The 22,978-nt window shown below is 46.1% G+C and overlaps 2 protein-coding genes across 3 annotated transcripts in view; one reads left to right on the forward strand and one right to left on the reverse strand.

Annotated features, from left to right (window-relative positions):
• Fbxl13 (F-box and leucine rich repeat protein 13) overlaps positions 1-22,978 on the forward strand; it is a 143,774-nt gene that overhangs the window by 55,036 nt on the left and 65,760 nt on the right. For both annotated transcript variants that reach the window (XM_057758550.1, XM_057758551.1), the window contains exons 10-11: positions 15,698-15,750; positions 21,012-21,112. In XM_057758550.1, coding sequence (XP_057614533.1) covers positions 15,698-15,750; positions 21,012-21,112 — 154 coding nt within the window. The remainder of the gene's footprint in view (positions 1-15,697; positions 15,751-21,011; positions 21,113-22,978) is intronic.
• The window catches only part of Lrrc17 (leucine rich repeat containing 17), a 30,276-nt gene continuing 7,736 nt past the window's right edge, over positions 439-22,978 (reverse strand). The window contains exons 2-4 of the mRNA XM_057758552.1: positions 12,178-13,093; positions 5,913-6,068; positions 439-1,207 (exon numbers count right to left, since the gene is read on the reverse strand). Of these exons, the coding sequence (XP_057614535.1) occupies positions 810-1,207; positions 5,913-6,068; positions 12,178-12,964 (1,341 nt within the window). The 5' untranslated portion in view covers positions 12,965-13,093 and the 3' untranslated portion in view covers positions 439-809. The remainder of the gene's footprint in view (positions 1,208-5,912; positions 6,069-12,177; positions 13,094-22,978) is intronic.

Genomic DNA, 22,978 nt, shown 5'->3' on the forward strand with positions numbered 1-22,978 from the left:
CCGTTTTGTGGTTTGCCAGAACCTTACCTTAGAGCATACAGTAATCCAAAATACTTAAAGCTTGAGTTGCCTTAAGCATTAATAACAGCAGAGGTCAGCGGGGTGGTGGTGGCCCACTCCGTTAATCCCAGCAGAGGCAGGTGGCTCTCTGTGAGTTCAAGGACAGCCTGGTCTACAAGAGCTAGTTCTGGGGCAGGCTCCAAAGCACACAGAGAAACCCTGTCTTGAAAAAAAAAAGCAACAAACAAACAACAACAACAACAACAACAAACCCAGTAGAGATTGACAGGAGGAGGGAGAGACATTTCATTGTTACTGTTCATATTTGATCATTTTTCGGATTGTATAAGGAGTTACAGAAAGACATGTAAAAATGAAACTTATTTTTTTTAACTTTTATTTCAAAAAGCCATTAAAAACATATGCAAGACACTATGAAATTCTAATGACATATTAAGACCCAAGTCCCTCATATCACCAGTGTGGGATAGTTTGGTTCTTTTGAGACTGTTTTCTGGCTATGTAGCCCAGGTTGGCATCATGATCCTCCTGCCTCAGCTTAAGGGTTGGGGTTGCAGGCCTGCACCAGTCGTCCTGGGCCACTGTGGGATCCTGTGATTAGAGTCTGTCCACAGGAGGGCGGAGAAGCAGGATGCAGATTTCCCCAGATTACTAAAATCACACGACGTAATAACAGGAAGTAGTCAAAGGGCGCCTCTGTAGCTGGGTGACCTGTCTAAGCAGTCCCAGCTGATGAAAATGTAAACATGGTTTCTGATGCCAGCCCAGCACAGTGCCGGTAGTCCCAGCTATCCCACGATGGTGATTCTCACTCGGTGCTTCTTGGCTGTGTGCTCTCGGTGGAGTTTTTCCCATTCGTCGTCTTCTGTGTCCTGGTCAAAGGCTTCAGGGTACGTCGTCAGCTTGTCTTTGGGGCATTCCTCGTAGTAGCTCCGAACGTATTTCCCCACAGACCAGCCTTTGTACTCTTCGGGCGTCTTGCACTCCAGACCGCTGTAATGGACGTTATAGTGGTGCTTAAGCCAGTAGTACAGGTAGTGGATACTGTAGTCGCATCTCCAAGGGTTGTCTCTGAGCCACAGGAGTTTCAGAAAATACAGATCTTCCAGCACCCCATAGTCGAAGTTCTGTAGGCTGTTGTTTGATAAGTCAAGCTCTTCTAGATGTGTGAGCCCTAAAAAGGCAGCTAGAAGCAGAGAATGTTAGCCAGTGAGCAAGGGAACTAACTGCACAACCGCATACGCCACGCCGTACGTGCCTTAAGTGCCGTGTATGTGCCTTACGTGCTTTACGGGCCGTAAGGGCAAACACGGATTTGCTAAGAGGCTCAGTCTTCCCTACCACAGCTCTCTCTCCAGGACCCGTGCATCTAAGTGTTTTCTCCTCTCTGTGAACTGACTGGAACTCCTGAAACCTGGACAGAACCATCAAGGGAGGAAGCGCTCGTTATCTCAAGGCTAGAGTGAGGACAGGGAACTAACTTCGCTGTGCCTTGCTTCTAGCTGCACACTACCTTGTTGTGGAGAAGCCTGTGCGCATTGTTTGCATAGATGCAGAGCTACCAGGTAAATTATGTGATTAAAAACAATGTCTTTCTGACTTTGCAATCTGTGTGCTTGGGATTTGTATCACATGCTGGTGTAATGTTTACTCAGCAAGGAAAGTGCCTTCTTCCTCACTACTTCTGTTCAGAGGATTTCTGCCTTGGGAGGTTTTTCCTTCGTGTGTCTCTCTATTGAACATGTGAAGCAATGCAATAATATTAAATGCACCGTTATTCAAACAAAGCTTTTCCTGGATTGTGTAGATCGATGTGTGATATTGTATTTGAAAACGTCTCTTTTAATCTAGTCTTTAAAACTCGTTTCTATGGGGCATGGGGGAGGCTTGCAGGAGGTGTTGGCACCATGCGACTTTTGCCCAGTGCTCTGAATGTCCCAATAAAAACACGTTTTCTGGTGTACATTTTTTGTTCTTACTGAGTGCTGCAGAAAGGGGGGGTGCTGCATAAATAAGGAAAGTGTATCAAATTTTAGGCCTTAGTGCAGGAAAACACAGGAACATACGACAGCTTCCTAGGTGATGGATAAACTCTAAAAATGCCTAGAAAATAATCTTCCCCTGTTTAGTGACACTCGCGGTGAGGGCCTATTCTTGAACAGCACCAAGCCAAGTAATTTCTACCAACGTTTTTAAAACATCTGGTTGAGTTTGGCAAGTGGTGGGAACTATCAGAATTCATGTGTATTTGATTAGCTGAATGCTGAGTAATTAGAAGAAAATAACACAGAACAAAATAACACAACTCGCAAGAACAAAGAAATGAGCACATAAAGATGGAGCCTATGTTCCAGAACCAACAGGTCGTTGCTGATGTCAAAGACCTTGTTTCTGTCCTGGACATTTTCACAGTGCTCCTTCAACATGCCTGTCCTAGAATACAGAATTCTTATTCTGAATTAGAAATAAGCTCTGTGCCAATGCTGTTAACTGTTTTCATATCATCTTTTCTCAGACACAGCCCCAAACAGGCTACTTTCTAGTTTTGGACAAAGCAGGGGTTGAGGAGTGGGGACGAGGAGACAGATCAGGCCTGTGCGTTTTGAGGATCATCTGGTAAAATTCTAACATCAGGTTGTCACGGACTCCCTTCTCTTGGAACAAGTCAGGGCTCCAGATTCAAAGCATTGCAGACAAATATTCCTACATTCTATTTCAAAAGAGCTACAGTTGGTATTAAAGCGTATGTATCTAGGGACCCTGGGAGAGCTGGTTTTGTTTCTTGAAGGAAGTGATACCCCTGGTAAGGAGGTTTCTTTCCTTTTCCCACTCTGCCCTGCATTCGACTGGACTGTCCCTTCTTCTACAGTCTGGTGTCCCCATGTCTTCTACACATGTGCTCACAGGAAGCCGTCGGGCAGCACTTCCTCCCAAGAGTCCCGAAACGCAGCCGGTCTTTTACTTTGAAGCTGGTGTAGTTCATTTGGTCTTATTCAAGTTCTAAGGTCCATTTTCTTTTGTTCTAAAGGTCTTACCAACCAAAGTCCTTGGCACTCGAGGTTCAATACATAAGTGTTAATGAAAATGCGTCCCTTGTGTTGCGTAAACAAACTGAGGATGGGAAGGAGGGGAGGGGGGGGAGGGAGGGAAGGAGTGGTCTTCATGGTTCTGTTGTGACTGCACCACTGTTTGGGCACAGATGCTCACTGCCTTCACACACTCAACCGAGGCTGTCTAATTACTGGAGTTTCAGTTTAACAAAAGCGCTAAGAGTCGTCTGTGTTCATTGTGTTCATGCATTTGTGTCTGTGTGTTGCTGGGAATGGAAGCCGGGGTCTTGAACTTGTTCAGCAAGTGCTCCACCACTAAGCTACAGCCCGACAACTGTCTACTAGTGCATTGAACACAGTGTTGGAAAGGAATTAGACTCTTGCTCAGGAACCCTTGGCACAGTGGACTTGTTCTATGGTTCTCATAGGGCACAAGATGGTCTCCACCCCCAAGTTCTTCAACCTGTGGCCTGACTTTACAGAGACTGGACACCAGTGACTGATATGAACATGATTATAATGACTGTAAGAAAGGAATGTCTTTTTATTTGCCGTGAAGAGAAAATTGCTCTTAATCTTGCGATTCAGAGTACAGTATGTATGCAGGCAAATGTAGCAAATTGTTGGTCCTTTAAAAATTTGTTATAATTTTGTGATATTTAAACGATATATTAATTTTGAAATATGCCTTCATGGACCCAGGATGTCTTCGGTTTTTACTTTGATTGTGTTAGAATTGGGTGTCCTGCTAATGCCTGTGTTATTACTGAGAGAAGCAAGCGGAGGGGCTGAGCCTATGCCTCACCGAGCAGGAGGCCCTGAGCTGGGTCCTCAGAACCCCTGTCAAAGACTGGGCAGGGTAATGTGGGCCTAGAATTCCAGTGTTGGGTAGGTGGGGACAAAAGGATCCCTGGGGCTCCCAGGCCAGACAATGTAGCTGATTGGTGAGCTCGATTAAGCAACTAAAACATGCTGTCGAACTCTGTACACACATGCATACCTACGCATGAACAAGTTCAAACATACATACCCACACATGAACAAGTGCACACATGCATACCCACACATGGACAAGTGTACACATGCCTACCCACACATGGACAAGTGTACACATGCCTACCCACACATGGACAAGTGTACACATGCATACCCACACATGGACAAGTACACACATGCATACCCACACATGGACAAGTATACACATGCATACCCACACATGGACAAGTACACACATGCATACCCACGCATGAACAAGCACACACCTGCATACCCACACATGAACAAGCACACACATGCATACCCACACATGAACAAGTACACACATGTATACCCACACATGAACAAGTACACACATGCATACCTACACATGAACAAGCACACACATGAATACCCACACATGGACAATAAACAGACACAAAAGTAATTGGTCTAGTTCATTGTTTACATAGGAGAAACAATTGTATTCAAATGTTTCTTGCATTTTGCTGCATTATTATAATAAATATTGTTTTTATACAAGATCATCTTATAGCTGGGCTTTTCAGATGGCAAGCACACTGCAAAGGCACAGGTGTGTTAAACCCAGCCAGTACCTCAGCAATCATAGGAGCACCTGAGAAGCCAGGTGTGATAGTGTGCACATGGGTAGGAGCACCTGAGGAGCCAGGTGTGATAGTGTGCATCTGTGCAGGAAGTGTGCTCGTGTGTAGGAGCACCTGAGGAGCCAGGTGTGATAGTGTGCACCTATGTAGGAAGTGTGCACCTGTGTAGGAGCACCTGAGGAGCCAGGTGTGATAGTGTGCACCTGTGTAGGAAGTGTGCATCTGTGTAGGAGCATCTGAGGAGCCAGGTGTGATAGTGTGCACCTGTGTAGGAAGTGTGCACCTGTGTAGGAGCACCTGAGGAGCCTGGTGTGATAGTGTTCACCTGTGTAGGAAGCGTGCACCTGAAATAGGAACACCTGAGGAGCCAGATGTGATAGTGTGCACCTGTGTAGGAAGTGTGCACCTGTAATAGGAACACCTGAGAAGACAGGTGTGATAGTGTGCACCTGTGTAGGAAGTGTGCACCTGTAATAGGAACACCTGAGGAGACAGGTGTGATAGTGTGCACCTGTAGTAGGAGCATATGAACAGCCAGGTGTGATAGTGTGCACCTGTGTAGGAAGTGTGCAGCACCTGTAGTAGGAGCACTTGAGGAGCCAGGGCAGGAGAACAAGAAGTTAAGGTCAGTCTGGGCTGCACTGTGAGAATCCTTGCACCCCCACTGTGTCTACATATCCATTCTACAATGCTTTTGTTATCGGGATTGCTGGAGTAAGTGTTGTTAGTACTATGTAGTCAGTGACATGCATCTGTCAAATTCTATGTTTGCAGATTCAACCAACCACAAATTAAAAATAGCTGAAAAATTCTATCTGTTCTGAATATGCCGTGTACTCACTAGACTTTGAGATTATTCCTTACACAATACAGCTTATCTAGCACTTCTGCTATTCTAAGTATTGTCAATAAGTGAATAAAGTATAAATGGGAGTGTACATGCCATTTTACAAAGGGGATTTTGGTGTCTAAGAAGAGTCTTGGAACAATGACCCCAGACACCCAGGGATGACTGATTGTAGTACACGCTTTGTAAAGAAATATTTTGGCACAAACTTCTGAGTGCCGAACAAGTCCCATTTGAAGTATCATGGTTAATTAAAACTCATATTTTCTGAACTCAATTTTTTTGTTTGTTTGTTTGTTTACCCTAAATGGTGTTTACTATAGCTGTTGCCACAGAAGAAGACTCAGAGCGCAGTTGCCGGCCACTTGAAGATGGCCACGCACTGGGACTTACCAGGATCTATGAATTCAATGCCGTTGCTGCTCAGGTTTAACTTCTTTAGTTCGTGAACGTCTTCAAACTCCTTGGGTCGCAGCTGGCTGATTTTGTTGTATGACATGTCAAGTTTGACGATGTCTGGAGGGATGTTGCTTGGAACCTTCTTCAACTCTGGAAAGACGAAGAGTGTGTAGGTTACAGTTTTCTGACTTCTATTTTGTATTAAACTTGTGAAGCTGAACCCCAGCTTGGCGGGGGAGGGGGAAGGAGACACCAGAAGGCGAGGGAGGGGTCCCAGAAACTCCCTGGCTGTGGAGGTAGAAAATGAAGGAGAGGAAGTCCCCACAGGTCACAGCTAAGGCTGCTGAGTCATTTGGGGAGCGAAAGGACTCCATCTTGGTGGCCCAGAATGCCCGTCAGGAAACACTGGAAAGGCTGGGCCTGGTAGTGCGTGTGGGAGGCGGGGGCAGGAAGATTGCTGCAGATTTGAGGCCCACGTAGGACACATAGTGACTGTTAGGCCAGCAAAGAGCTACAGAGTAAGACCAAGTAGAAAGTGAAGAGAGAGTGACCTAGCCAGTTTTTGTCACCTCTGCACCAACTAGAGTCACCTGAGAGGGGGCTTCCACAAGGTTGGTCTATCTGCATGTCTGTGGAACATTTTCTTGATTAATGCTTGATGTGGAAGGGGCCCAACAAACTGTGGGTGGTGCCTCTCCAGACAGGCAGTCCTGGGTGGCTGAAAAAGCCAACTGAGCAAGCCAGGGAAAGCAAACCAGTGAGCACCATTCCTCCACAGTCTCTGCTTCAGAGGCTCCCTGCAGGTTGGCTTCCCTTAATAGTGGACTGCCATCTGGAGGTGTAAGCTACACGAGCGCTCTCCTTGCCTTAGTCGGGGCTGGGGGAGCCGTCAGTGAGGCTGCGGTCCCCTCCTTGTTCTTTCTGTCCTAAGGAGCCATCACTGTCTCCACTGGCAGTTGCTGCCTTCCTGTTAGAGCTTCACATTATCCATCATGTCACCTGTCCCCTGCCAGCAAGTGATCTCAGCTCCACTCTCGCAGACACCACACTCTTGACCTTCCTGATCTTTCCAACCGTGGCCACAGCCCCCATCACTCAGGGGAGACATCTCAAGGCTCCCAGGGGATGCCGAAGACTGTGTCACCAAACCCCACGCACACACGCTTGTGGCCACATTTACTATGTGAAGTAGGAACAATGACGGATCAGCAACACTATCACACAGGAGAATGGACCAATGACAAGTTTGCGTTAATAAATTGCTAAAGCCGTACAAGTGGTTTATTTCTAGAATTTTCTACTTAATATTTTCAGTTCCTGGCTGAGCATATGTAAACTGAAATCTAAAAAAGAAAAACTAATACAGAGAAAGGAGACACTGTACCTTACGTCTGCTTTCCTTAGAAGATGAAATTTGTGCTTGCTTTGCCAACCTGACTCCCTTCTCGCCCACATAACTCCCAAGTCCTTGTGATGGAGCTCCCTCCAGCACCCCCACAGCTTCCTGCTCCGGCAGTACCAGAAAAGAAGCTCAGAAAGAGCCAGCAGCCGCCAGGAGGAGCAATAGGAGACCAGAGCTCACCTTAACTCTACATTTGTGTTTCTGTATTTAAATCATGCTTGTCAAAAATGGTTAATCACACCTGCATTATATTATCGGGGGCCTTGCCCTTCCTCTTGGCCTTTAGCAAGACTGAAGAGGCCTGGGTTAGTTTTAATCAGGGCAGCTGTAGCCTATGGAGGGAAAGCGACCGGTTCTCACGGAGGAAAATCAGAAGCAACCGGCCAGACTGACTGATGTCTGCAGAGTAGGGTGGCCCAAGGGCTTTTTGAGAAAACAAAAATTCTTGGAACCAGAAGCTGTAAAACACATTTATGAGAGGTGGTATTCACTTATCTATACTGCCCTTTTGGGTACAGAATAGTTGAATTATGAAGAGTTCCAATGAGCTATTAATTAAACCTACGATTTCCTAGCCCCAGGTCTATTTACAGTCATGGTGACTTGGACCTAGTTTTGGCTTTCCTCTCAATGGCCCAGATTACAAGGCTTTTGTGTGCATGTGTGTTTGTGTGTGTTCATATTCTCTGGGTGTACACACTCATGCCTGTGAAGGCCAGGTCACACTCAGCTGTTCTTCCTTAGGAAGTGTCCACAGTTTCTGTTTGGAGACAGGGTCTCTTACTAGGACCTGGGGTCACTGATTAGCCTGGGCTGCGGGACAGTGAGCCCCTGGGGTCTGCCGTTTCTGATTCCCTGGAGCTAGGATTCTGGGCATGTACAGCCATACCCAGTGTTTTCATGGCTGCCGAGGATTGAACCCAGGACCCCATGCTTCCGTGCCCGGCACTTTCTGACTGATCTATGTTTCCATCTGGGATGGTAGTGGACACCCATTCTAGATTCCACAGTGCACCCCATCGAGTCTGACTTCCTAGGACTCTTTCTCCTTTTGTTGGACTCTCACTCACTATCTGTGTTCCTGATCTGGGTACTATTAATAAAATTAAATGAGAAGATGTGGAAATGGGTGAACTGAGAAGTTAGGTCATTCGCCCATAGTTACAGGGTCACAATTTCAACCTATGTCACTATTGCCCCATTGTCTATTGGTGCTAGCCTCCTATTGTCCACCTGCCTGGAATCCTCACCTGTAACACACACACATGTGGGGGAGGAAGAACTAACAGTGTCCTCTAGGGCATGCTGGGTCCTTGTCACCAGAGCCAGGACTTCCTCAGTTCTAGGAAGCCTCTTGACCAGAGCTTTCCTCCGGATCACGTGTGAGGATACATGGTGGAAGGACCCGCAAGACAAGCTGAAGCAGGTTAGCCACAGATCAGTGGGGAAAAGATGGTGATAAAGACACCTTGAAGCCCAGCGTAAGCAGTGGGTTTGTGGGTATTAGAAAAAGAATATGAATTATAGGATCAACTTGGAATCGTCAGCAAACTCCTGGGTAAAAATAGCATCTCCATCAGCAGGAAATGCAAGTTTTCGTACCATGACCTACAAACAGGGAAGTCTCAGTGGCAGTGGTAATGAGGAAAAGCAACTCCTTCTTTTGCCTTGAACATGAATGAGATTTACAAATTTGATGCAAAATGTGTGTTTTTGCTAGAGAACAGACAAATACACACTTCCTCATGCCAAAGCAAACTTCACCAATGCCCTCATTTCTAGACCGGGTACCACATGGCACCCATGTTTCACATTTACCACTGATCAAAATATTCTGGAGTCGGGGGAGGAGATTTAAGATAGGGTCTGGCTTTGAACTTTTAATGTGACCTGAACCGAGAAGGCTTTGAACAACTGACTCTCCTGCTCTCCTCTGAGTGCGGCTGGGGCCACGTCCTTGGTAAGACATCTCACTGGATCGCGTATTTACAGTCCGCTCTGATGGGCTCTGCCTCTCTTTCAGCTGAGCCTTACCATAAAGAGAAATTTCCTCCACGTCATTTTCCCATGTAGTAGGCTTTTTGTTGTCAGCAACCTTAGAACTAATTTGAAGACTTGGTAGTCGTTAAAGAGACATACATGAGCTTGTTTACTATGAATTAAGTTTCTTAATTATTATTGAAATCAGGGGACAATATTGTGGCCCTAACATCAGAAGCACCTGGAGGCCATTTACCTCTATAACCTTCCCAGCCCTCAAAGTAAAGCTGGCAGATTATTTTGGTAAATGCAGAGCTAGAAGTAGTCTTAGAGCACGCAGTTGGTGATCTTGGCAAATCCAGTCACGCCAATGTGGCACAGTGTGCCTTCAACTAATCCCACACACATTCCCTTTGGAGGGCCTGTCACTTAGTGAATAAAGCTATTTTTTTTCTTGTCAGATGTTTAGGGCAGAAAATAGGAATCTTTGAGGTCTATGTGGTTGAACTGGCTCAAGTTAGTACCCTGCATGGATTATCTGCATCACTGCTGCGCTGTTGGGAAGGCTGAATTTCCTCCCAGGAAGGAGCTACACCCAGGCTCCCCGCTTTCATTCACCATGTGGTTTTCTTGTGTAGCTCAGGAGGAGGCTTTAGCATCGGGAAGCATGAGTAAATTCTTGGTCTAGTGAATGCATCCCGTCTCGAAGGAAGAGATGGTATTGCATGGTGGTTATGGCTTGAATGGTGGATTCCTAGTGCCCACGTGACCTTCTGAGGATAGCTTCTCTGTGCCCAGCTTTGTCGTTTACGACGTGACATTGATCATGTCGATTATGGCCACACTGCTTCAGGGCCGTGAGGACTAAGTGACCATGTCTTTCACCACAGGCCCTGAGAGAGTGGCTCTCGTTCACTGATGTCACCGCTAGCTCCCCGCTCGATGGCATGCTTTAAGTCTCGTCTAGGGCATGGATGCACTCCAGCAGGGGCCTAGAAATGAACATTACTGAGCTTTTGTTACGTTAGTATTTGAGATTTGTTATCCATTTATCGAACAAAGCAATGAAATTAGATGAGATTAAGGCTGTCATATTTGAATTCTAGCCATGATTTCCCACTGCTGTGTATTTCTGTTGTTAGAGTTGCTTAGGTTACTGCTTTAAAAAGCAAAGAAAGGCAGCTCAGACATTCTCACCCATTGCCCAATGCTGGGCTTTAAAGAAAGAGTTTAATAGGTTTATCCTATAGGAACGTGACTTAGAAGACAAAAATGAAAACTAAACGAGGAATGGGATTGTTAGGTTCGTGTAAGTCACAGTGAAAGGCTTTTGTACTTAATTATGAAAAGGTGTAATTAGTCTTTATTTTATAGTCTAGAGCTAGAGGCTCTGCCCGGTGTTGGGGGTGGAGAGAAGGTAGTGAACAGATAGAGGGCAAAGCAGGGTAGGGGGAACTGCTGTGCTGCGCTCGACCGTAGCGTAAGCACGTCTCAAGTAGCTAGCGGAGAGGATACTGATGTTCGCAGCACAAGCGCACATGTCTAAGTAATGGACGGTAACATTCTGATTGGGTGCTAGCAATCATAGTCACAAATTAAAATATCACACTGTCTCTCACAGACACATAGAATTACTACTGCATAAAAATTAAAAACTTCCAAATGAAAATATGGGCTCTGAATTTTACATAGTCACTAACTATTAGAGGGGTGTGGGTTGTCCTTTAATGTTCTGATCAGTGTTATATGAGCTAAATTTATGTGTAATGAAACTTTATATTGGTTCACTGCAGTTTTGGAGCAAAGAAGATTAATTTGTGGGGTATTTTTGGAAGATTATATTTAGGCAACAATAAGTTGGAAAAGGAAAGCAATAAAATATGTTTTATAGCTGATGCTTGCCAAGAGAAAAAGAGAGATGTTTCATGGGAAAAAAGACCCAATAAGAATTTTGTTCATTGTTGTTGGGGATATCATACAGCAGAGATTAAGGACTGTCAATGACTTACTTCTGTTCACTCTGGATAGCCTGGGAAGAAGTAAGATGCCTGGTTCTAGCAGGGTTCATGAAAACCTTAGGACTAAAGTGGCTGGAGTACAGAAGCCTCTGTAGCCTCTCTGCAGACCTCCATCTCGGCGCTTCCCCATGGCCTGTGCTGCGCTGAGAACAATCACTTCTCATGGTTGGTCTTGTTGTTTGTTTTATGTAAATATTTATTTACTTATTTCTTACTGTGTGTGCATGACACATGTGGATGGGTACCCATGGGTGCCAGAGGCATTGAACTCCCCTGGAGTCAGGGTTATGTGTACTTGTGAGCACCTGGTATAGGTGCTGGGACTTGGATTGATTTTGAGACAGGGTGTCATGAAATCCAGGCTGGTCTGCAGCCTCCCAGGTAACTGAGAATGACCTTGAATTTGTTTTCCTTTGCTTACGCTTGTTTTGTGAATTTTTTAGGGGTGTGTGTTTTGAAGCCGTGTCTCATGGAGCCCAGGCTATTCTCGAACTCACTGGGTAGTCAAGAAGGATTTTGAACTTTGTACCACCCTCTTGTCTTTACTTCTCAAGGACCGGGATTACAGGCGTGTGCCACTCTGCCCAGTTAGGGGCTCTGGGGGTCGAACCCAGGGTTTGGCACGTGCTAGTCAGGCACCTTACCACTTTCGCTGCATGGGTGTCCGTCTCCGTCCCCCGTCCCCCCCCTCCTCGGTTACCATCTGCCTTGACTAGGACTCCACAGAGTTGATTGTTGTTGGACAGTGCTGCCTGACCTCTCCGGGCACCTTGGGATGTAGGGAGGGAGCGGAACTAGATAACAGCCTGCAGAAACCAGAGAGGGAGAGGCCCACCCATGCACGCACGCACGCACGCACCTTTCCGCCTGCAGTCCAGGGTTTGTATGGGAAACACGTAATGGTGGCACAGGGTGGAGTCGGCCTCGGGCCTGGTGACTGGGGGTCTCCCTGATACTTGGGGCTTGGGGTCCGGCTGCTCACTCTCCTGTTCGATGCACAACTCATCAGGCTTCAGCTGCAGCAACTTTTTATTCTTGAGTGCTGGTGGGCTTTCACACTTGGCGTAGTTGCCCAGATTCCGGTTCCGTGGGACCTGCAGCATCGCAATGAGCGTGTCTAGCTCGCAGGTGCAGTGCCAGGGGTTGTCATAGAGACGCAGGTAGCTCAGGAGCGGGGTGTAAATGAACACCTCCTCTGTCAGCACCTTGAGCTGGTTGTGCTGCAGCAAGAGGGTGGTGAGCTTATTCAAGCCAAAGAATGCTTCGCTCTCAATTTTGGAGATCTCGTTCTGTTGCAAGTCCAGGCTCTTCAGCCTCTTAAACTTAGAGAACGCGTTGTTTTTCAACACACGGATTTTGTTTCTCGCTAACAGCATGTGCAGCAAGTCTTGAGGCCAGTCGGGTAACACGTAAACTAACTTTCTTTCTTGGCAGTCTAGGTATTTCTCATGGAGATACGTGTATACATCACAGGGAAGGCCTGGTGCATAGCGTTTGACTGGGCTGCTTCTCCTGCCGCCACCTGCCCGCCTGTCGCTGCGGCTGGGATTGACCTGGCTTCTCAAACTGCCAGGGCCCGTCCTGCGGGGCTCAGCAGCTCCGCAGAAGCAGAGAAGAATCACGATGGCCACTGTGCGCGTGCGCATTCTGACGTCTAGCCGGTCCCAGGCACCAGGCAGGTGGAAGGAGAGAGTCTTCCTTTGAAATCCAAGTTTGGGTAGCTTCGACAAGCTCAGGTCAGGGAGAGTAAGTTTCTGCTGGGCTGTGCAGCGTTCCTAGGTGGGACAGAAAGGAGGAAAAGGAAGGAAGGAAGGAAAACAGTTAAGTGTCATCCTGAGCAATGTATGACAGAAACAGCAGCTTATTTCATTTTGTCTGAACCTCCTAGTTTAGTGGACGGGCAGTGTTGTAGAACCTGCTTCCCCCTTTGCTTGCCTACCTTGGTTCGTAAACATATGCCTGGCCCTAGGTCTGAATCAAGGCTCTCGTTCTGCCCGATTGTATCCCACCTCAGTTCAGAGTCTTTAAAATGGGGCTTATGATGAAAGGGGCTCAGTGCCTGGACGGTGGGAAGCTCTTGACTGTGTGGACTCAGCCTGGCGACACGCAAACCTGTGTTCCTCATTGTGTGGGTTGAAGAAATCAAAGGAATCTCTTCTGCCGGCCATGTTCAGTCTGGACTCTTCCAGATGCCTTTGGCTGTGCTCTCTCTCATATCAACGGTAACCTTTCTCCCCGCCATACCTAGGAGCAGTCATGTGCTCATGATCGTTCAATCACCCATATTGAATTTAGACCAAGAAATGTTCAGAGTCAACGGCACCGTCATTCACCCATACAGGTCTGGTCTTTCCTGTGTTACTTTTCTTCTCCGTGTCAGTCAGCCTCTTTTTAAGCAAACCTTTTGTTTGTCCACTGTACTGCAACTGTGTTTCCTCAACTAGAAATCAGACCCCAGGGCCACTTTGTCCACTGTACTGCAACTGTGTTTCCATGACAATTTTTTTTTTTTTTTTAAATATGGTAGCTGTTCTATCCTAAAGATTTACCACACACAAACTAATGTTATTCCTGGGCCTCTACTGGTGATTCCTAAGATCTACACTTTTCTTTCCTTTTGAGACAGGGTCACTATGTAGCCCAGGATGAGCCTGAACCTCTGATCCTCCTCTCCGCTCCAGGGTGCTGGGGCCTGTGGGCGTGCACCACCCTGCCTACTTAAGGTGATGTATTGAATGTGCTAGGCTAGCTCTTCTCCATCTGACCTACATCCTAGCCCAGACCTGCATGCTTCAGGAACTGTTCGACCTTTTGTAAAGATATTCTGGGAATGTTTCTTGTTTGTATCTGTCACTCAGGACAGAGGCTACTATTAGCAAAGGCAGAAATATCAAGAGTCTATTTATAATGAGTAACATGTCTGTTATTAGTGGCAGGCACGGTTATAAGACCAGTTGTGCGTCATCTGTATGTCAGTCATTCTGGATTGAGCGCCAGGGCCGTCCTTACCTGCAGTTTCCCCGTTTCATGGATCCCTGCCCACCTAGAATGTCTCCCCACTGCTTTGGGCCAGGCAGTACTCATGGCCATCATTCATGTGTCTCCCCCAAGTGCTGTTTAGCTGTCCAAGTAACTGTTTCATCTTCCCCACGTCATGCGATGTCAGTATTACAAGGGCTATTAAGGCACATGACTTTTCTCAACCTCCACTTTTCTGTAATTTAGTGTAATTTCTATGTCAATATAACTTTAAAAGTCACAACAAATAGTTTATTTCAATCATTATGCATTATGGGGAGGAAGCATGCTAGTATTTGCAACATGCTTTGAAAGGCATCAAAAAATAAGGAAGAATGCAGGACCAGTTGAGAGATGGGTGAGTGAGCATGCAATAAAACCAGTATAAAATGCAGATTATATTCCGGGTGGCAGAGATGCAGATGCTCAAGGTGTAGTCCTGTTAATTTCTGTGTACATGTAAAAATAGATATAATACCTTAAAACTGAAGCTTAAAGATGGGTCTGGGGGACAGCTTAGTCAGTATGTCAATGGATACACACATCTGTATATCACACAGAAGCACATTCACACGCATGGATACACACATCCGTGTACCGCACAGAAGTACACATTCACACTCATGGATACACACATCTGTGTATCACACAGAAGCACACAAATACACGCATGGATACACACATCTGTATACCACACAGAAGCACACATTCACACACATGGATACACACATCTGTATACCACACAGAAGCACACATTCACACGTATGAATACACACATTCGTGTACCACACAGAAGCACACATTCACACACATGGATACACACATCCGTGTACCACACAGAAGCACACATTCACATGCATGGATACACACATCCGTGTACCACACAGAAGCACACATTCACATGCATGGATACACACATCTGTATACCACACAGAAGCACACAAATACATGCATGGATACACATATCCGTGTACCACACAGAAGCACACATTCACAAAAATTAAAAACCATGCACCAAGAAGTCACAAAATCAAAACCCAAACTAACAAAACAATCAAATTTATTTTCCTCAAGTACTTTCAAGCTAAAAGCCCCAAGTATATAGTATTTTTTAAAATCAAAATAGTGGATTTTTTCTTTCTATCTTCTTCCTCTACCCCACAAATAAGCAGATATAATAAGCACGTGTATATATGAGTTTTTAAAGAAGCCATTGGCCCGAGCAGAGAAGCCCACACCCTGAGACCACATTTCTTGCCCAGGTTTCTATTTACCTTCTAAGGAAAACGCTTGTTGAATGTAGGGTGAAGGACTACATGTTTGCAGTGTGTTGCTTAGTGACGTCTGCTTGTTTGATTTAGGCCACTGTAAAAACCTGCAAGAGCTGAACCTCTCAGACTGCCAGTCCCTCACAGTGAGTAAGACAGTTTCTCTACTGTTGTTTATGTGGGTCTGAATTTCTCACACGGGAGAGCCAGTGGGCAGAGCACATACTTTGTGTGCATTTGGGGCTGAGTGTGGAAAAAACTATATTAAACATTGGCAAAAACATTTCCCCCCTCTGCACAATGCTGCCATTAATCTTGTGGATATGTGCTCAACGTTGGGGCCTCTGGCAAATGGAGACTCTTTCGTGGTTACATAAACATGAGCTTATTTATATTTCATGCACATGTATGTGAGACAAGGCTTACAGGCTGATTCTGGTGGCTATTAGTAACCATACCAAAGAAGACGGAAATGAGCACATAACCCCAGATTCCTCCTTCCTGGCCCTGACCCCTTGTCTTTCTCTCTACCCCAAATCTGTTTTCTTTACTGTGAGCACACAATACCCTTTCTACAGGCAGGTCTGACCAACCCACTACATCTTCCATCGTCCATACACCCCTGGAGAAAAAAATCAAACCACCTCAGCATTAGTGCCCCTCGGAGACTCTGCAGCCGCAGCCTCTCTTCGCAGGCTCACCCTGTTCCTCTGCTGTGTGCACAGCGAGTTCCAGTGGTTTTGCTCATGCGCTATTGTCTCTTGTTGCTTTTCTGAGACAGGGTCTCACCATGTAGGCCAGGCTGTCCTCAAGCTCAGAGAGTCCACCAGCCTTTGCCTCTTAGGTGCTGGGGTTGAAGGTGTGTGCCACCCCACCTGGTTTTGTTTTCTGCCTTGCCCTTGCCCTCACCCTCGAGCGGGGTTTGTGGTTCAGTAAGGCTCAGTATCTCTGTCATTTCCTCTAAGCCTTGATGGGCCTACTGGTCTAGTGGGACAAGGGTGTAATCTTGGCTACTCAGGAGGCCAGATGGAATGTTTGCAAGTTCAAAGGCTGCCTGAACTGTGTGAGTGCTTCAGGGTGAGTCTGGGTAGCTTGTTGAGGGCCTGTTTCAAAACCAACAGCGGACTGGGGGTAAAGACTGGTGATGAGAAGTACTTGGGGGCAAGACTTAGCTTGAAAACAGAAGGTTTTACCAACATTTATATCTGGTGCCACTATAGGGTAATGCATTGTGGGCCATGCACATGGAACCTGACATCCATCCTGTGCTGCCAGGTCTATGTGCCTTAATTGACTCTATAAGAACGAAGGTCAATCTAGTGAGAGAGGATGAACAGGGAGGGCGTAGGGATGTGTCTCACCGACCCCAAGGAGAAGGATGAAAGTTTAAAGAAGGAAGAGAGGGAATGGGCTCAAATGTTAATGTACATGGGCTAGAAGACATCTGGGAAGGAGTGGCCCAGCTAGGCAGGTAATAAATGCACTGAGCATGGCGGTCCAGACTTGAGGATTAGGGCCACTGATTTCTGCTGGAGCCATCCCAGTGGGATGTCAGGGCGCAGATACAAATGTAGGGAGCTGTGAAATGGACCAGACACAAGAAAGTCAACGTGAGTTATAGACTATGGTTTCCAGGAAGAGGGGCAAGGCAAGGCACATAGGTATATAGGAGCCGATGGAGACAGTCTACCCAAGCAAGGGAACAAGGTCCTGGGGACACAGAGGGCAGAAGGACAGTCTGACTGTTCAGTGACCCTCAGCTCACACTGGTACCAGCCAGAGGCCAAGGCCCTTGGCAAAGGTGGCAAGATGCCTTAAATTGGCCCTTCAGCGTCCCTCCAACACTGCACACAGCAACATGCCTCCTCGTCATGGTTACTCCTCCTCAAATGCCATGTTTTGACATTAGGTCACTTGAAGTCCTTACAATGCCATTTCATGGACCCTTGGACGGATTTTTCTGTCTGACTGAATGATGGCTTACCCCCTCCCACTCCCCACAGCTGCAGCTTGGCTACGTCTGTCCCTCCTCTGAAGCACAGTTCATCTACACTGGGTTTTCCATACACTTTAGAAAAAGTAACTTTTAAAAAATGGTGTTGTAGAAATAAAAACAAATTGATGTTACCATTTACTCAAAGTGAACATTTTAATAATCCATGGTAGACACATAAAGTTGCAGAACCGTAGCCCCAATATTTTAGAACATTTTCTTATCCTTCAGAGAAGTCACATCCATGAAATCACCTCCTGTTTTGTCCCGACTCCTTAGCACCTTGCAATTCTACTTCTTTCTGACAGGATGAATTTACGTCTCTCCCAGATTAGCACTGTGGCCCGAGTCCCTCAGCGTTTATACTTTCTGCTCTTATATTCATGTTTACATTGTAGCTCCTTCTTAGAACAAGGAACACTTGGAAAACCCCCTTCTCATATTTTCCATGAAGTTTATCCTCCCAGTTTCAGAGCAGAGCATTCACTTTCCCCAAAGGTGGAAGACATTTTATGAGTAAATAAAATATGAACGTGAAAGCCCTGAGAGCCTTGGAACACTTCACCTCCCTTTCTCCTCGCTCAAAGCGAGAGCCTGGGGCTCAGATGTCTGGTTCCCACCCACCAGGCCACTGCTCTCGGCTTGGTCAGTCAACCCTCTTCTCGGAGGCTCATGCCTCAACACAACAAACTGCTAATTTATGTTCAGGAGCATCCCCAAGAAAGCAAGGAACAGACAGACGGGCCATAGAACCCATGAGAGGAAAAAAAGTCTCTCTGATTGGGCTCTTCCTCTCCCAGCCAGGTGCAAAGGACTTCTTCATCAGGAGAGACGCAAGTCTCTGTTAGTATGTTCTTCAGACATACGACGAGCATTAAAAAGCGGTTGTTGTGAAATGGATTCATTCTTCTATGGATATTTTTAAAAATCTATGGATTTTTAAAGCTATCCCATTAGGTGTTAGAAGGAATTTTAATGTGAGTTAATTTTCAGTTCTTGCCTTGGGGAGTATTAGTTCTCCATATGAATACAAACTTGCATTCCTTGAATTTGGCCTTCTACTAGGAAAGCCAACACAAAGCCATCTGCATCGAGTCTGTGAACATCAAAGTCTTGTCCAAGTTTGGGATCTATAAAGGGATAGTAATTTTATCCAGCCCCATTTTACTGTTGTTTCCCCCTCCGAGAAACAGGCTGGGAGACAGGCTTACATTTAAAGATGGGGTAACACTCATTCAAAGAGCTTGAGTATATGCAATCTTGTCTTGTAAAATATATCACACTGAAGAATTCGAGTCTTATGTGTCATAGACAAATTCATGAGCCATTGAGCATGTTCAAATGGTGTTGCATTTTATGTTCAAACATTTCAGTGTGGAGCCTTGCCTTCTCTTAAGGACTGAGGATGGGAGTGGTCTGAACTTGTTAGGGTGAAGGCAGAGAAGGGGCTGCTGGCCCACTGCACACAAAGCACCCACTATCCTCCTCTTGGCCCTCTAAGGGTGGCTGAGCCAGCTCTGTCACCGGCCTTGTCACCTCCCTTCTATCCCCAGCACAGTGACCGGCACACCGAACATTTTCAGAGACAAGCTGTGCACCTGCTAAAGTATGGCGCTGTATGTGGGGATGGCCATCTTTGCTTTCGTCTACACCCCTCAGGACCCTACACTTGGTGCTCAAATGACCGGAAAGATTACTGATCGCTTGAGTGCAGTGCTGAGACCGCGGTGCTTTCCAAAGGCCCCGCTTGCCTACATGAAACGCTAACCGGAGGATTCCCTGTGAAGACCCCCTGGGTCCTGTTTAAGATAGGATTGGCTGCCCAGGAAGTGGCTCACTGGGTGACCAACCACCCGCTGCCGTGCCCCGGGGTTTTGTTATGAAACAGTGAAGAACAGAATGTTGAACTGACCCCGACGTTGCTACCCTGAGTGGTGTCTCAGCTGTCCTGCCCATCTGGATTCTCCGAACCACCTCCTCCAGACAGTAGTGGGCTATCCCTTTCTGGACAGGGTGTCCTGTATGTGCTCCAAGCATGGGTATTTAAGCCTAGCTGATACCTGGTGATATTCTAGGGAGATTCACTAAATAGATGAAAACCTATTGTTAACTCTATTTCTGTTCCCGTCTTCTCTCTTGTCTTTTGTTTTTACAGTCTCAGTCTGTAGCTCAAGCTGGGCCGAAACTCATTATGTAGCCCAGGTTATCACTGAACTTGAGGTTAAATGATTCCTGCCTCTGTCTTCCCAGTGCTGGGGTTGTAGGCATGCACCATTATATCAACAGTTACTGTATTTTCTATATTTTTTATATGCAGGGTAGCTCATTACCACCAATGCTTGACCCTCACCTGGTCTTTTTCAGCCTTAGTTCAAGACCATTGTTTGACACCATTGCCTCTCGGGTTCATGTTAGCCATAGTCCTCATTCACTTCAGCTTCTCTCTCCAACTCCAATCCCAACATCAGATCTTGCGCCCTCAATATCCCTCATGTGTTGTTCGTAGTTTATAGCTCAGTCAGGGTGTCTTTTGCTGTGAAGAGACACCATGACCACAGCAACTCTTATAAAGGGAAACAATTATTGGGTTGGCTTAGAGTTTCAGAGGTTTAGTCCATTGTCATCATGGTGGGGCATGGCCACAGCAGGCAGACGTGGTGCTGGAGAAAGAGCTGAGAGTTCTACCTCTTGATCCTCAGCCAACAGGAAGTGAACTGTGTTAATGGGTGTAGCTTGAGCATAGGAGATTTCAAAGCCTGTCCTCACAGTGACACACTTCCTCCAACAAGGCCACACCTACTCCAATAAAGCCACACCTCCTAATAGTGCTCCTCCCTATGTGTGTGTGGGGGGGTCATTTTCTTTCAAAACACCACATTTTGCTTTTCAAATATAGATACTGAGTCCATCTCAGAGTTATTTAGCTTTTAAAATGTATCATTCTCAGAACCATAGTGATTTAGTCACATAGACAGATGACATGCCTTGGCTCAACGTGGCCTTACATTTAATGAAATCCAGTTGTTGAGAGAGTTCACTATTCCCGTCTTTCAGAATAACTTTAAAACACGCCAGTTTGTGATCACACTTTTATATCTGGGTAGCCGAAAGTCACTCTGTGATATTTGTGTCGCGTACGGGCATTTGCAAGCGTTCACCTTTTAATAAAAAACGCCATGTGATGTAATGAAGTTTTATTTCTAGAGAAAATGAGAGCAGTGAAGTTTCTGCTTTTTATTTGAAGTAGTATCAAAGAATGTGAAGGACCAAGTTACATGTGAATGTTTTCTGGGACGGGAGGAGAGATGCGAAGCCTCTGAGGGTTTGGTTATGTGAATGTTTTTCTGGGACGGGAAGAGAGATGCGAAGCCTCCGAGGGTTTGATACAGTTTTCTTTCTTCTTTTGTCATGCAGGATGAATCGATGAGACACATTTCCGAGGGCTGCCCTGGCGTCCTGTATCTGAATCTGTCCAACACAGCGATCACCAACAGGACGATGCGACTCCTGCCCAGGTAATGCTGTGGCTGGTAGACCACCTGTGACTTCAGGCTGGCCTTGCGCGCACGCTCCTCATGCTCTGACTGGCACGGGTGTATTATTCGTGTCACACTGAAATATTGAGTTCTAGACTTTGGCTTGTTGTGGTTGACTTCCGAGCTAGTCCCCTATCATCAGCACCCGGCCATGGCGGCATGATGAGGGCACAGCTGCCTTCTGGTCCCCAAGCCCGTGTCTGTGCTGTCCTTCCTGAGCAGGCATGGCTGACCACTGGCCTTCTGTTTCAGCCAGTGACTTTGCCACTTTTGTAGCAGCGTACCCAGTGGCTTGAGATAGACCTTCCTGACTTTCTCCTTCCCTTCCTGGGCTCTGGAGCCTGACCCCCAACTTCCTTTCTAGTGTCTGAGATCTCTCTGTAACAGAACTCCAACGTGCCTCCTCCCCAGACTGTTGTCTGGGTTCCAGGCACTCCGCGTCCCCTTCAGCGAGCTTGCTCTGCTGAGTTTTGACTGGAGGGTGGCGGCTGCTCTCCTTAGCCAGGCATCTCTGGCGACGCACTGGAAGCGCATCTCTGGCAGGGTCTTCAGCTTTATGCACAGTTTTCTTATCTGCTTGTTCTCCGTGCTTCCTGTGGGAAGACTAACCAGGTACTGTATCTGGTCCTAGGGAGATGTTCAGATGTGACGTTGGGAGGACACTCCGCAAAACGTTGTGAAAGACTGAATGTTTTCTTGAAACTATATCTTTTTGAAATCCTTTGAAAACGAACAACAAGACATTTGGAAAATTTAAACAGAAAAATATTCTTGGTGACAATTTTCTTTCCTTCTTGCTCTGTCTTCCACGAATGGGCAAGCCTCAGGCTTTGGCACGGCACTTCCGTTTCAGTCAGTTAGCAAACCCTCTCTTTCGGAACTCCTCCAGACACTAACATACAAGGGGCTCATCACCCAGCCAGGCATTTAGCAATCTTTCACTTCTTATTCCTGTATTTTTAAAACCCAGGCATATAATCAACTTAGAATTGATTTTAGTGATGAAAGAAGCAATCAGTCAAACCGGAGGTCAAAAAGTGTGACCTGTGTGGTCCAGATCTTGTTTCTGTGTGGTCCACTAGCCATGGTTGACATTCTCCGTCAGTAATAGCTTATCATTCAACAGGCAATAAGTACTTAAAACACACTTGTTCTCAGTATGTGCACGCATAACTTTGCCCACATCGCTGGGGTTTTCATAGCCACTGCACCCTGCCGAGCTGCCGCTCTGCGGCACATTCACAGGAGCTTAGAAGGGGCTGATGGGAAAGTTTCACACCATGGAAAATGGCAGACACGACAACTCAGACTGGAATTATTGTTCTGGCAATTGTTTAGACTTAAACTGATGGAAAAGGCAATTTATAAAGCAGATCAAGCTTAAAAGTTTGTTTTGCCTGCCGTCAGCACGTTGTAACTAACACAGAAATTGAGGCAAAAAAAAAAAAAAAAACCACTCGTGCTATTGACAGGTGTGTGCATTCTGGTCATGCATTCTCGGGTCACCTAACTCCTCTGTGATGTAATGCATGTAATGTTTGAGAAAAATGGATATAATGTAACTCGTGGAACTATACTCTCATCTCAACAGCAGTGCTCAGTTGGTGGGCTACCTCTAAAAATTTAGCAAAAGTCAATGTAAGTATTGTGTAAGAACCAGCTGGCTACATGGAATTGACTGTCGCTAATATTGTATGGTTTATTAGTGTTTATAAACCATATGGCACCTAACCTTTGTAGCTATAAAATACTAAGATAAAAAGTTTTACAGTACACATTTACATGTGGTTTTGGAGAAATAGTTAGATATTTATCACTATATTCATAATTAAAGATAAAAGAATG

Source organism: Chionomys nivalis, chromosome 26 (genome assembly GCF_950005125.1).
Source record: "Chionomys nivalis chromosome 26, mChiNiv1.1, whole genome shotgun sequence".
NCBI lineage: Eukaryota > Metazoa > Chordata > Mammalia > Rodentia > Cricetidae > Chionomys > Chionomys nivalis.